Raw genomic sequence first — 12349 nt, 5'->3', positions numbered from 1 at the left:
GAACCCACGGCTCATTTCGAACCGTGCCCCCCACCCCGGTTTCCACAGAAACAGGCACCGGGTGTCTCCATAGCAACCCGCCCGAGGAGATTTCCCGCGACCTGGTGCGCATGCCCATGTGGTGACGTCATCACGCAGCGGCCCCTCACGTAATCGCCTCGCCGGCGCCGGAAGTGAGCTGTGCGGCGCCGGAAGCAGCCAGCAGAAGAGACCTCGAGGAAGAAACGGTGGCATGGGGCAGTCGGGGCGGGTGAGGCGCGGCGGCCGGGAAAGTGGGCAGCGCGGGCGGGGTCCCGGCGGTGGCCGCGGTGCTCACCTCTCGCCTCTCGCCCCCGCAGTCCCGGCACCAGAAGCGGGCGCGCGCCCAGGCGCACCTCCGCAACCTCGAGGCCTATGCCGCACAGCCGCACTCTTTCGTGTTCGCTCGGGGCCGCACAGGTCGCAGCGTCCGACAGCTCAGCCTGGACTTGCGGCGGGTCATGGAGCCGCTCACCGCCACCCGCCTGCAGGTCTGCATCGCCCAGCCCACCTCCACCCGCCGTGGGCCCCGTCTTCTGCGGGGGTGGCTCCATCCTCGAAACCGCGCGAGGCCTCAGTCTCCCTGGCCGGAGAAAGGAACTCTTATGGGGACCATCGTGCCTGCCTCTCAGGGCTCTGAGTGGCAGCAGCGAGGGCGAGCAGATGAACGCACCCAGCTTGGCTGGGTGCCTAGGGCTGGTGGTTAAGAGGGGATTCTGGAATCAGCAAAGCTGGCTTCTCTCAAAGGCCTCGATCAAGTTACTTAACTTGTCTGGGCCTCAGTTGGCTCATCTGCAAAATGTGGTGACACACAGTGTCGAGGGACAGAGGCGGTGCTCAGATTCAAGTCTGACTGGCTGTAGAAGCCAAGAGCATTCCACTCTTCTCTCCTCCCCCCTTCTTCCGAGGATTAAATGCAAGAAAGGGCATAACAGCTTAAGCGTATAGGCTTTGCTCAATAAGGGGATATCAGTGATCATCCCTTTTTCTTTTTGTCGTTTCTAGATTCGAAAGAAAAACTCTCTGAAAGATTGTGTAGCAGTGGCTGGGCCCCTTGGGGTCACACACTTCCTGATCTTGAGCAAAACGGAGACCAGTGTCTACTTTGTGAGTGGATGCTCTCACCCCTCACTCCCCCACCCCCTCCTCCTCCCCCAGCTCTCATGATGACCCCTTGTGCCTCTGAGCTGCCGTGATTCTGGCTTCAAAGTAAACGCTCTGAAGAGATGGGCAGAGGTTCCCATTCCCCTTGCTCCCTAGCTGGACACCTCGACCCTCACTGATCCTTTTTTTCTGTAGAAGCTGATGCGCCTCCCGGGAGGCCCTACCTTAACCTTCCGGATCAACAAGGTAAGGACTAGAGGTGGTATGAGGCCTCCGAGGGGTAGGAGCTGGGTTTGGGGATTGCCCCAGCCACGTGTGCTTGGCGGTCACCCACTCGTCACCCTGTCCTGCAGTACACCTTGGTGCGTGATGTGGTTTCTTCGCTGCGACGTCACCGCATGCACGAGCAGCAGTTTGCCCACCCTCCCCTCCTGGTGCTCAACAGCTTTGGCCCCCACGGCATGCACGTGAAGCTCATGGCCACCATGTTCCAGAACCTGTTCCCCTCCATCAACGTGCACAAGGTGGGCTGGGCCAGGCGTGGTGGCAGGTGGTGGGGCAGGCAATAGTTACCATGCACAGGCCCTTGGGTTGATTGCTCAGTCTTCACCTCCTAGCACTGAGGCTGAGAACTCCGGGTTCTGGGGTCGAATCCCACTCATAACGTTCTGTGACACTGGGCAAGAGGCTTCCCCCGTGAGCTGCCATCCCATCTGGCAGGTGGAAAACGATGCCCATAGTGCTTTATTTCCTAAATGCGTGTTGAATGCGATCTAAGTAGAGTAGCGTGTATTGTGGCTCCATTTTACAGAGGGGGAAACTGAGGCTGACAGAGGTGAAGTCACTAGTCTCAGGTCAGATACGAGGGACAAGAAGGCAGGACCAGATTTTTAAACTCTGTCTGGCTGCAGAGCCCGTGCTTCTAATCCCTGGCACCAGTGGATCTCAAATTAGCCTTGTTAGATGCCAGTCACCAGGAAGTCCGGTGTCAACGGCCTCAGTGGGCCTCGGAACCAGGATTTCTAGCCAATGTCCAGGGAGCCCACAGACACCAATTGCAGCCCCATCCATCCCTGCAGTGCTGTCAGCACTCCGTGCCCTTTTACTGTGAAGTTTCAGGAGTGCAGCCATAGCCGGGGCTTGGCATGGGCTGCAGCACACAGTGGGGCCTGGGTGCAGCTCATGTGGTGCCGTGCCTTCTCTTCTCTCCCGTCCAGGTGAACCTGAACACCATCAAGCGCTGCCTTCTCATCAACTACAACCCTGACTCCCAGGAGCTGGATTTCCGCCATTAGTGAGTCTGGGGTGGGGTGGCGGGTGTGGCCCCACTCTTCGGCCGATGACAGCACGGCTGCTGAGCCTCTGTGATTGCTTAATTTCAAAGTACACGCTCTGATGGACCGTGGAAAGGGTTGGTGGGGGGTGGAGCTGACGCGCGACCCCATGGCTCCTGACCCCCGTTCTCCCTCGCTCTGACCCCTGCAGTAGCATCAGAGTTGTCCCTGTGGGTGCAAGTCGTGGGATGAAGAAACTTCTTCAGGAGAAGTTCCCCAACATGAGTCGCTTGCAGGACGTCAGTGAGCTGCTGGCGACGTGAGGAGGGCTCAGGGTGGGGGCGGGGGGCCACCGCACACCAGCGGGCCCCAGAGCTGTCCCAGGAACCTGGGATCCCCTGCTGAGCCCCGTGTGTGCCCTGCACAGGGGCGCAGGGCTGTCCGAGAGTGAAGCGGAGCCGGACGGCGAGCACAATATCACGGAGCTGCCCCAGGCCGTGGCAGGACGCGGCAACATGCGGGCCCAGCAGAGCGCCGTGCGGCTCACCGAGGTGAGGCCCAGCCCGGGGCAGGCCCGGTGGCTTCCCCTGGTCTCAAGGAGGGACTGACACAGCCTCCCCCACCCACCTCCCCCGTTCCTCCAGATCGGGCCTCGGATGACACTGCAGCTCATCAAGATCCAGGAGGGTGTAGGAGAAGGGAACGTGCTGTTCCACAGTTTTGGTGAGGACGGGGCTGGAGGGGCAGCGGGGTCTGAGGCCTGATCGATGGTGGGTCTCAAGGTGCTGGGGGGCTCACCTGGATCTTGGTGAAGGTCTCAGTGGCTGTCTCTTCCCATTTAGTGCACAAAACAGAGGAGGAACTGCAGGCCATCCTGGCAGCCAAGGAGGAGAAGCTGCGGCTCAAGGCCCAGAGGCAGGACCAGCAGGCCCAGAACGTTCAGCGCAAGCGAGAGCGGCGAGAGGCCCACAAGTGTGTGGTCACCAGGCGGATGAGGCGGCGTCCCAGGCGCAGGCTGCCACGTTGACCAATGTTCCTCCTCCAGGAAGAAGAGCCTGGCGGGCATGAAGCGGGCACAGGCAGAGGCTGATGGGGACAGCGATGCAGAGGACCCCGGGGCCCCTCCAGAGGCAGAGGGGGTCAGCCAGCAAGAGGAAGAGGAGGATGAGGCCGAGTATTTCCGCCAGGCTGTGGGCAAGGAGCCTGATGAGGGTGTGTGGCGGGCAGGGGTCGGTGTAGCTGGGCACCATGGGCTTGTCTGTCCCTGTGCCCTGCTGGCCCTGACACAGTCTCTTCCCACAGACATGTTCCCAAAGGCAGCCAAGTGGAGGCGGCCTGCCGGGCCCCCAGGCAAGAAGCGACGGGTAAACGAACGGAAGCCAGACCGAGGCAGTGACCGGAGGCCTCCAAAGGCCAAGGGCAGACACCCGGGGGCCCAGGCCAAGGTGGGACCCAGAGGGGCTGCCCGGGACCACAGGCGAGGCCGACCGTGGCCACCTAAGAGAGTAGCCTGAGGCCAAGCCTGGGTGGCAGGTGGAATGCCCCAGATTGGGGCCTGAGAAATGCTGCCCTGGGCTCCCCACCTCCTGGGCCTCCAGGTGCAGCCCTCGGTTTCCTTTCATAAAGGAGAACTGTTTTCCTAACCTCCCCCTCTAATAAACCGATTTCTCATGAGTCTTAGTCTGCGCTTGAAATGGTGGGCCTGGTTTCTGCCCGAAGCCTGGGCCCATTTCCCCGACCCTGGGCAGTGGAAGTGCAGGGCCTTGTTTCACAGGCAAGGGTGACGGGCAGATTTGACCCTGCTTTGGTGCCTTGGGGTCCTGGGCCCCTCCCCCAGCCTACCAAGGGCCCCCGCAAGCAGATGGGCCAGCTCTGGAGGATTGGGTGTCATGAGGAAGGAAACTGGGGGTGGAAGTGAGGCGTGTGCCCAGACGTGCTCTGCAGGCTGAAGGAGGTGCTGCTGGGAAGGGGAGGGGCCGGCAGCGCTGCTGGAAGCTCAGCAAAGGACCGTGCGCAGCACAGCACACGGGCTGCAGACCCAGAGGCAGGCCATGCGGGCCACGGCCACCACCACCTCGGGTGAGGAGCCAGCACTGCGGGGTCAGTGGAGCCAGGCACACATCCAGGGTCATGGGGGTGGAGGCGGCGGGCTCCTGGAAGGCAGAGGGGAGGAGGGTTAAGAATCATGTCTGGACCGACTTCCTCCCAGGGTGGAGGGATGGGATGGGAAGGCAGAAGTGAGAGTGGGGTAACTGACCCGGTCAGGGAAGGGGTACGTGCGCCTCGCACAGAGCTCCTGGCCAGCCTGCTGGACCAACTGGGAACAGGCCAATTCTCAAGTTGGAAAGTTGAGGCTGAGCGGGGTGTGTGAAGGGTCAACTGCAGAGCTCAGCTTTCCCCCAGCACTGCTTAGTCCCAGGTGCTGTTGTGGGCACTGGGAAGCCAGTAGCAGGGCACTGCCCCACCCTCAGGAGGGAACATTCTGGGGATTTTTCTTACAGTGATCAGATGGAGGTACAAGCTGTGGCAAAAAAATAAGCAGGGTAGGGGACCAAGGGTGTAGTCACAATGTTAGGGTGGTCTCAGGTCCTCTCTCAGGACCAGACCAGGAGGTGGTGAGTGGGACAGCCTTAAGGATGCCTGTTGCCCATGACTCATCCAGTGCAAAGGCCCTGAGGCAGGCTGTGCCTTAAGGAACAGCCAGAACACCATGGTCACAGGGAGCTGGGAGTGGGAAATGAGAAGAGCCAGTGGGGTGGGAGGGATAGCTCCTGCAGGGCCTTGTGCGAAAAGGTGAGCGCTGGCTTTTCCTCCACGTGAGGAGGAAGCCGGGGAGGGCTGGGAGGATAGGGATGTGACCTGTCTCAGGTGCCCTTTGGAGGCTGTGAGAGAACAGATGGGTGAGGGCCAGAGCAGGGAGACCCGAGTGGAGCCAACAGGTAGATGGTGGGGGCTGGACTTGGGTGACACTAAGGGGGTGACAGACTGACAGATCAGACTTGGAGTTGTGTAGTGGGGTGGGACACTCCCCTGGGCTCCCTCTCCTCCACCCCAGGCCCCGATGGCTCTGGGTGGTCACTGCCAGGTTACATGCGTCCCTGGTTCTTTTTCTTTACTTTTATTATTTTTTATTTATTTATTTATTTGGCTGCGTTGGGTCTTCGTTGCTGTGCACAGGGTTTCTCTAGTTGTGGCGAGTGGGGGCCACTCTTCCTTGCGGTGCGCGGCCTTCTCATTGCGGTGGCTTCTTTTGTTGTAGAGCACAGACTCTAGGCATGCAGGCTTCAGTAACTGTGGTTTGTGGGCTCTAGAGCGCAGGCTCAGTAGTTGTGGTGCACGGGCTTAGTTGCTCTGCGGCATGTGGGATCTTCCCGGACCAGGGATCGAACCCGTGTCCCCTGCATTGGCAGGTGGATTCTTAACCACTGCGCCACCAGGGAAGCCTGCGTCCCTGGCTCTTGCTCCAGCTGGTTCTTGATGGTGCGGGACACAGAGAGAGCCTGAATGAAGGACTCTGTGCTTCTCACCTCTCTGGGCCTCTGGGCCTCTTCGTACAGATTCCCTCTGTACGAAGGAGCTGTGGTTGGCCCCCGCTCCTGGGTGTGTAAAAGTACTCAGCGGAAGTATGCCCGCAAAGGGCTCCTGGCGCACAGTCGGTATGGGTGCCACAGTGTTTCCGACTCTGAAGGCGGCGGGAACCATGGTCAGGGACAGGGCTGATGCAGCAATGCTCTCTGCTCCAGGTCCCACACGCTGCCCAGCCAACTTCTCAGCGGCTGCTGACCACATCCTCAGCGGCTTCCAGGACTTTCTGTGGCCCATGCTGGTGGCTGTGTTTCTGGTGGCCTTGGCTGGCAACAGCCTGGCCCTGTACCGCTTCTGCACCCAGGAGCATCGCCCTTGGCACCCAGCCGTGATCTTCTCAGCCCAGCTGGCAGTCAGCGACCTGCTCTACGCCCTGACGCTGCCCCCGCTGGCCGCCTACTTCTACCCACCCAAACACTGGCGCTACGGGGAGGCTGCCTGCCGCCTGGAGCGCTTCCTCTTCACCTGCAACCTGCTGGGCAGCGTCATCTTCATCAGCTGCATCAGCCTGAACCGCTACCTGGGCATTGTCCACCCCTTCTTCACCCACAGCCAACTGCGGCCCAAGCACGCCTGGGCCATCAGCGCTGCTGGCTGGGCACTGGCGGCCCTGCTGGCCGCACCCATGCTCAGCTTCTCCCACCTGAGTGGGCCACAGCAGAAAGGCAAGTGCACTGTGGACACGCCTGGTGCCTGCATCAAGTGCCTGGGGACAGCAGATGACAACCAGCTTGAGGCCTACAGGGTCTACAGCCTGGCACTTGTGGCACTGGGCTGCGGCCTGCCACTGCTGCTCAGCCTGGTGGCCTACGGCGCCCTCGGGCAGGCCGTGCAGCAGAGCCACGGCATGACGGCGGCCAACAAGCTGCGCGTGATGGTGCTGGTGGCCAGTGGCATTGCCCTCTACGCCAGTTCCTATGTGCCCTACTACGTCACGGGGGTGCTCAACGTGTACGCCCGGCAGCGCTGGAGAGCCCTCTGCCCAGGCTTTGCAAGTGTGGACCAGGCTAAGGCGGCACTGGGCTGGAGGACGTACATGGCCCACCAGGTAACACGGGGCCTCGTTCCCCTGGCCATCTGCGTACACCCGCTGCTCTACATGGCTGTGGTGCCCAGCCTGTACTGCTGCCGCCGGCGCTGCCCTGGCTGCGGGCAGGGGCAGGCCCCAGAGAACGCGGAGTACTCCGGCCAAGCCCTACCCCTCAATGTCACAGCCACCCCCAAAACCTCGGGGCCCCAGTCCCCTGAGTTGAGCCCGTGACCTGGCCCATCTTCAGGCCCCCTCCTCATCACGAGACGCTGTGACCCAGCAGCAGAATGGAGGCTGAGAGCGCAGCAGGCCCCTGGCTCTGATCCCCCAAGAGGCCCTAAGCCAAAACTTCCTCCCCAAAGAAAGGTCTATAGTGGGACCAGGGAGCGCCCAAGCCAGAGCAGCAGGAATTGCCACCCACAGCAGTAACCCCGGGCAGGGCCAGGGAGCAAACCCACAACGGGGGGAGGGGGGGGGAGGGGGCCTGGCCCCGCCCACCACAGTGTGAGTGACATCTGCGAATAAATGGAACAGCACAGGGTGATACGGACCTTTTATTGCCCTCGGAGCCCCCTGCTTCCGGAGGCTGCCCTCCGTCGCTAAGGATCCCGGGGCTGGGGGCCGAGCAGCAGCAGCCGGCTTAGTTTGTTGACGGCCTGGAGAGGGAAACACAAGGTGACTGAGGATGGGACGTACGGGGGCTTCAGACCCCTAAGGGAATCCCAAGAGCCCCCCCTACACCCACACCACAGGGAACTCAACGGGGATGAGGGGGACGGGGCAGGACAAGACCGGGTGGCGGCGCAGAGCACGCGGTGAGCCAGACCAGCGGGAAGCAGCTGGCCCCGCCGCGCATGGGCTGTGCGCCCCTCCGTGAGAGGACAGTAAATGACCTGCACCCCAGGACAGCCTTTGTGGCTGTTAACGTGGCCCGGGGCCTGCAGTCAGCCTGAGCGCCTGTGGGCCGCGACGCCGCGGGGGGGCGGGGGAAGGCAGGGGTCTCACTTGGCCCACTCGACGTTGAGGATGAGGTGGTCGTAGCCGAAGCCGGACACCCCGGCAATGGCGCGAGCGGCGTCCTCGCGGCGGTGGAAGCTGATGAAGGCAAAGCCCTGGGGGAGGGGGAGGGGTCAGGGACGTTCAAGGCACAACTGGGACCGATGGAGGACCCCTCCCCGCCCCCCAGCCGCCAGCCCACCTTGGACTGGCCGGTGGTCTTGTCCTTTGCCAGGTAGATGCGGGAGATGGAGCCGAAGGGCCGGAAGAGCTCCTGCAGGTCGGTCTCACGAGTGTCCTCGGACAGGTTGGTGACGCGGATGGTGGCGTTGTCGTCGGCTGGGCGGGCAAGGAGAGGCATCTGTAAGGGGCCGGCCCCGCCCGCGGGATAATCCCAGGGTGCAGGGAGGTGCCCACCCGCTGGCCCAGTGCCAGGTGCCCTCGCCACCTCACCTCTGCGGTTGGGCTGCATGGATTCCCCGCGGCGGCTGGCTCCATCCCGCAGGCTCGGAGGCACATACTTCCCCGTCTTGTTCTGAGTGGCCTGCACAGGCTCCAGCTCTGGAGACCAAACGCAAGGCCCAGTCAAGCCTCCCCCGGCGCAGACCTGCCCCAGGATGCTGGCGGCTCCAGCCACGGCCCCGCCCAAGCACCATCTGTCAAACCACAGGTGATCGGTTGACTCCTTCAAGGCCTTGTGGTCACAACGACTTAAAGGTCACATGCAGGAAGCTGACACCACCTAAACACCCTGCCGGTGGCACAAGAAGAGCGAGAGAACCCACAGGGGTTGACAGCAACGTCCAGCCTCACAACACACGGGAAGACAGGTACACAGGGTTACGGACAGCCCCCAGGTACCTGCCCCCGGGCAGGTGACAAGTGGCTGCACACACAAGTCATGGCTGTAGAGCTGTCCAGACTCAAACTCACCATCAGCAAATCACAGTCACCTGGGTGAGCCGCTCCTCGGTGTGGGCGCGCAAACACAGCGCACTCAAGGCAGGGAACTCACAGACACATCCGGGGAACAACCGTCTCCCCACCACTCACGGTGTATGCAGTCACACACGTGGCCGTGCCCACGAGCGGCTCTCACAGCCCCCAGTGAGGAGAGACAGGTGACATCACCAGCAGTCAGAGCACCCACCTGCCCGTCTCTCTCACACAAATGAACGTGGCCTGTGGTCACAGCCTTGCAGTGCGGACGCTGCCGTGTGGGAGGCGACAGCCACCAGCAATGGCGGTCCCGTTCAGACGCCAGCTGACGACCCACGACTCTCCCAGAGGCGCACACAATCCCCGTCCTCCACCCCCACAGCCTGCCAGCCGCATCCCCGGGCCCTGGCACCTCCGGGCAGCTTCTCCTTCTCGCCAGTGGACAGGCCCAGCTGCTCGGCCAGCTCCTTCTGCATGGGCCCCAGCGTGTCCTTGTAGGGGCAGCGGGTGGTCCAGTGGTCGCCCTTGCAGATTCGGCAGGACACGATCTTCTGGCCCTTGAGCTTGTTCATCGGGTCCTCCTCTTCCTGGCAGTTCAGATCCTGGCGGGGCAGGTCGGAGCAGCTCAGACTGGGCTGGCACAGCCCCGACACCACCACCACCCTGGCCACAGGCCCCCGGCCTCTTGGCCCACTTACCTCTTTGCTGGTGATGAATGTCATGGATACATCATCGCTGACGGTGGTGGTGGCCACATTGGGCCCTGGTGGGTCAAACTCTGAGTTCCCAAACTTCTTCCAGTTCTGAGCTCAGGGCGGGATAGGGGACAGGTCAGGGCAAGGACAAATGGGACCCTCTCCACTGGCACCCTAGACTTACAAGTGCCACCTCCAGGGTGTCTGGGCCTTGAACCCCACTCACCACCCTCCCCAAATGCTCCTCAAAGCAGTGGTGATGACAGTTCCTGTTCCCTGAGTGCCTGCCAGGCCCTAGCTTCACGCCAGCTCCAGGAGGAGAGGGCAGCTCTCAGCCCCATGTTCCAGATGAGAGAACTGAGGCTCAGGGGGGAAACAGCTCCACAGCCAACAGCTCCTGGTGGGGGCCGTGCAGGTGGTGGACCAGCTCCCACCATGGAGTGATGCTCAGGGGTGTGCAGGGTCACCCAGACTTCCAGGGGCCTTGAGCTAATTAAACAACCTGAACCTCAACTTCCTCCCCTATAAAAAAGGGACCACAATGCTCCCCACACCTCCCCGGAACGCTACGGGGACTGAATGAGAAAATACTTCCTGCAAGGCACCTGGGTCTAACACAGAGAAAGTACGCAGGTAACTGTGCCAAATGTATTTATTGCTATCACTTCTTCTGCTGTGACAGCCACCTGAGGGGAAGGCTTGGCTCTGTTCCTCCTGGTAGACAACCCAAGAGGAGTAAGAATCAACCCCACCCACTGCTGCACCTGCTGGACTTTTCAGGGCCCCCATAGAGTGCAAACAGGCCTCAGTTCTGCTCCAGTAAAACAAGTACAAACAGTTAAACCCCACTTCTAAAAATAAAGGTACTGGGGAAAAGGATTCCGATCTTTCTCTGAGTCAGCCCTGAAGGCGCCCCCAAGACAGGAGGAGAAGGGTCTTACCTTCCTCCTTTTTTTTTTTATTCTTTTTTTGGCCACACTATGCGGCATGCGGGATCTTAGTTCCCCGACCGGAGATCGAACCCATGCCTCCTGCAGTGGACGCACAGAGCCCTAACCACTGGACCGCGAGGGAAGTGCTTACCTTCCTCCTTGCCACAGCCTTTGAGGCCTTCCGGGTCTCAATTCTGAAGGTGCGAACAATCTGTAGACAGAAGGGGAGACGTTTGGGCTTCCTGCTCCTCAGGGTTCCTGGGGCCAGGGGATCTTCCTCATCAATGCACCCAACACACATCATTCTCTCCTTGTCCAAGTGCCCCAAAGCAAAAGGCACCCACCTCTTCCCCAGCCTCACCTTGAACTTCTTGCCATCCTCATCTATCTTGTACTCGGTCAGTGTCTTGATGTTTCCATTGATGACCTCCTTGGGAGGCGGCAGTGGAGCTGGGAGAGGGGAAAACACAAGAGGAACTGAGCCCTGGGGAATGGGGACCAGGTGGGAAGGCGGCTGGGGAGAAGAGGCAGCCCAGGGATGGAGAGAAGTCTGTCACTCACCTCCCGGCAATAGTTCAGGCTCTGGGCTGGTATCCCCGGCGGCCAGAGGGATCCCCTTGAGGAGCTCGCTGGTGACACATTTGTCTGTGAAAGGGAGTGTAGGGAACAGAGATCAGATGGAGGGGCAGGAGCTCCCAAACCGAAATGGAGGGACCTTTGGGATGATGTCCGCACCAAGAGTTGAAAAAGGCGGGACCAAGGGCAGACGACTGGCCAGGAAGTGTCCTGGGATAGCCATCCGGGGACACAAAGCTGGCTGTAGTAACTTCCAGCAATGGCAAGCATAGGGGATCCCTGGCACCCGGGCGCTAGTACAAAGGCAGGAGGGAGGCTGTTACAACTTCCTCCCCGGAGAAGGGGAGCAGCTGTGCTGGTACCAAGGATTTGGGCGGTGGTATGGGAGGAAGAGGAACTGGCTGGTGAACATCTGGAATTGGAGATAGGCTGGCCCGGGTAAGGATGGCGCGGGGCAGGGGCTGGCCGTGAGGGGAGATGCAGGGTCAGACGGCGGTGCCAGGGTGGGGGATTGGAACAGGCAGCAGTGACGGCCTGGAGGGCTGGCTGTGGTGATCCGGGGCGACAGGGCAGACTCACCGTCCTCTCCCTCCTCTTCCACCTGGTCGGCCCAACTGGGCTTCGAACTGCGGGGACAAGTTTGCCAGGAGGAGGGCTGGGTGAGGCGAGGCCCGGCTCCCGCGGCCTCGGCGCACCCAGGCTTCATAATACCCCCTAGAACGCCCAGTCCGCCTCCCAAGCCTCCCTCCATGACCCCAGACTCACTCAAAGTCTCCGGTCGGCATTGGAACGCCTTCTCCACGCAGCCCAAGCCTGGGCCCAAGACCGGAAGTGAGAGGAGCACGAGACTTCCGATTCCGCTGCCTAGAGCAGCCCGACCGCCGTGCTCCACAGCGCCCCCCTACGGACGGAGGTAGAGGCGCCGGCTGTGTGAGAGGCTGGGCGCTGGTACCCTGCTAGGTGGGTAAATAGAATCGCATCTCATTTACGTTTTTTAAAAAATTAAAAATTAATAATAACAACAAAGCTCAGTTATTGAGCTTTCACTGTTTGCAGGAACTGTGGGGAGAAATTATTATTTCCATTTTGCAGCTGAAGAAACCAAGGCTGGTCTTCCTTGTCTGGAAAGAGCTTTCCTGATTCAAATGATCAAGATGTCAAGTGGCCCCCTCAACCATTCTTCCTCCTTTGGTAACTTTT

The 12349-nt window shown here is 61.0% G+C and overlaps 2 protein-coding genes across 3 annotated transcripts; one reads left to right on the top strand and one right to left on the bottom strand.

Moving 5' to 3' along the window:
- Positions 1 to 140: 140 nt before the first annotated feature.
- Positions 141 to 7552, top strand: LOC309623523 (suppressor of SWI4 1 homolog). Its single transcript, XM_082380464.1, has 13 exons — positions 141 to 250; positions 339 to 509; positions 1024 to 1125; positions 1318 to 1368; positions 1476 to 1646; positions 2340 to 2416; positions 2608 to 2715; positions 2824 to 2947; positions 3041 to 3119; positions 3239 to 3368; positions 3442 to 3608; positions 3699 to 3909; positions 5907 to 7552. Exons 1-13 carry the CDS (start codon positions 233 to 235, stop codon positions 7240 to 7242), a joined length of 2745 nt encoding a protein of 914 aa, XP_082236590.1. The 5' UTR covers positions 141 to 232; the 3' UTR covers positions 7243 to 7552.
- Positions 7553 to 12035, bottom strand: EIF3G (eukaryotic translation initiation factor 3 subunit G; the record flags this gene model as incomplete). Of its 2 annotated transcripts, XM_082381625.1 has the most annotated exons (11): positions 11915 to 12035; positions 11729 to 11775; positions 11135 to 11218; positions 10935 to 11023; positions 10725 to 10784; positions 9645 to 9749; positions 9359 to 9548; positions 8461 to 8568; positions 8210 to 8346; positions 8017 to 8123; positions 7553 to 7667 (listed from the first exon to the last, which is right to left on the bottom strand). In XM_082381625.1, the coding sequence occupies exons 1-11, from the start codon at positions 11932 to 11934 to the stop codon at positions 7652 to 7654; spliced, it is 963 nt and encodes a 320-aa protein (XP_082237751.1). In that variant the 5' UTR covers positions 11935 to 12035. The 2 variants fall into 2 exon arrangements, with proteins under 2 accessions (XP_082237751.1, XP_082237752.1); XM_082381626.1 differs by lacking the exon at positions 7553 to 7667 and having other exon boundaries at positions 8013 to 8123.
- Between the last annotated feature and the right edge of the window lie 314 nt (positions 12036 to 12349).

This window comes from Balaenoptera borealis (assembly GCF_965194805.1).
Source record: "Balaenoptera borealis genome assembly, chromosome: 2".
Taxonomy (NCBI): domain Eukaryota; kingdom Metazoa; phylum Chordata; class Mammalia; order Artiodactyla; family Balaenopteridae; genus Balaenoptera; species Balaenoptera borealis.
This window is presented reverse-complemented; position numbering and strand designations above follow the sequence as displayed.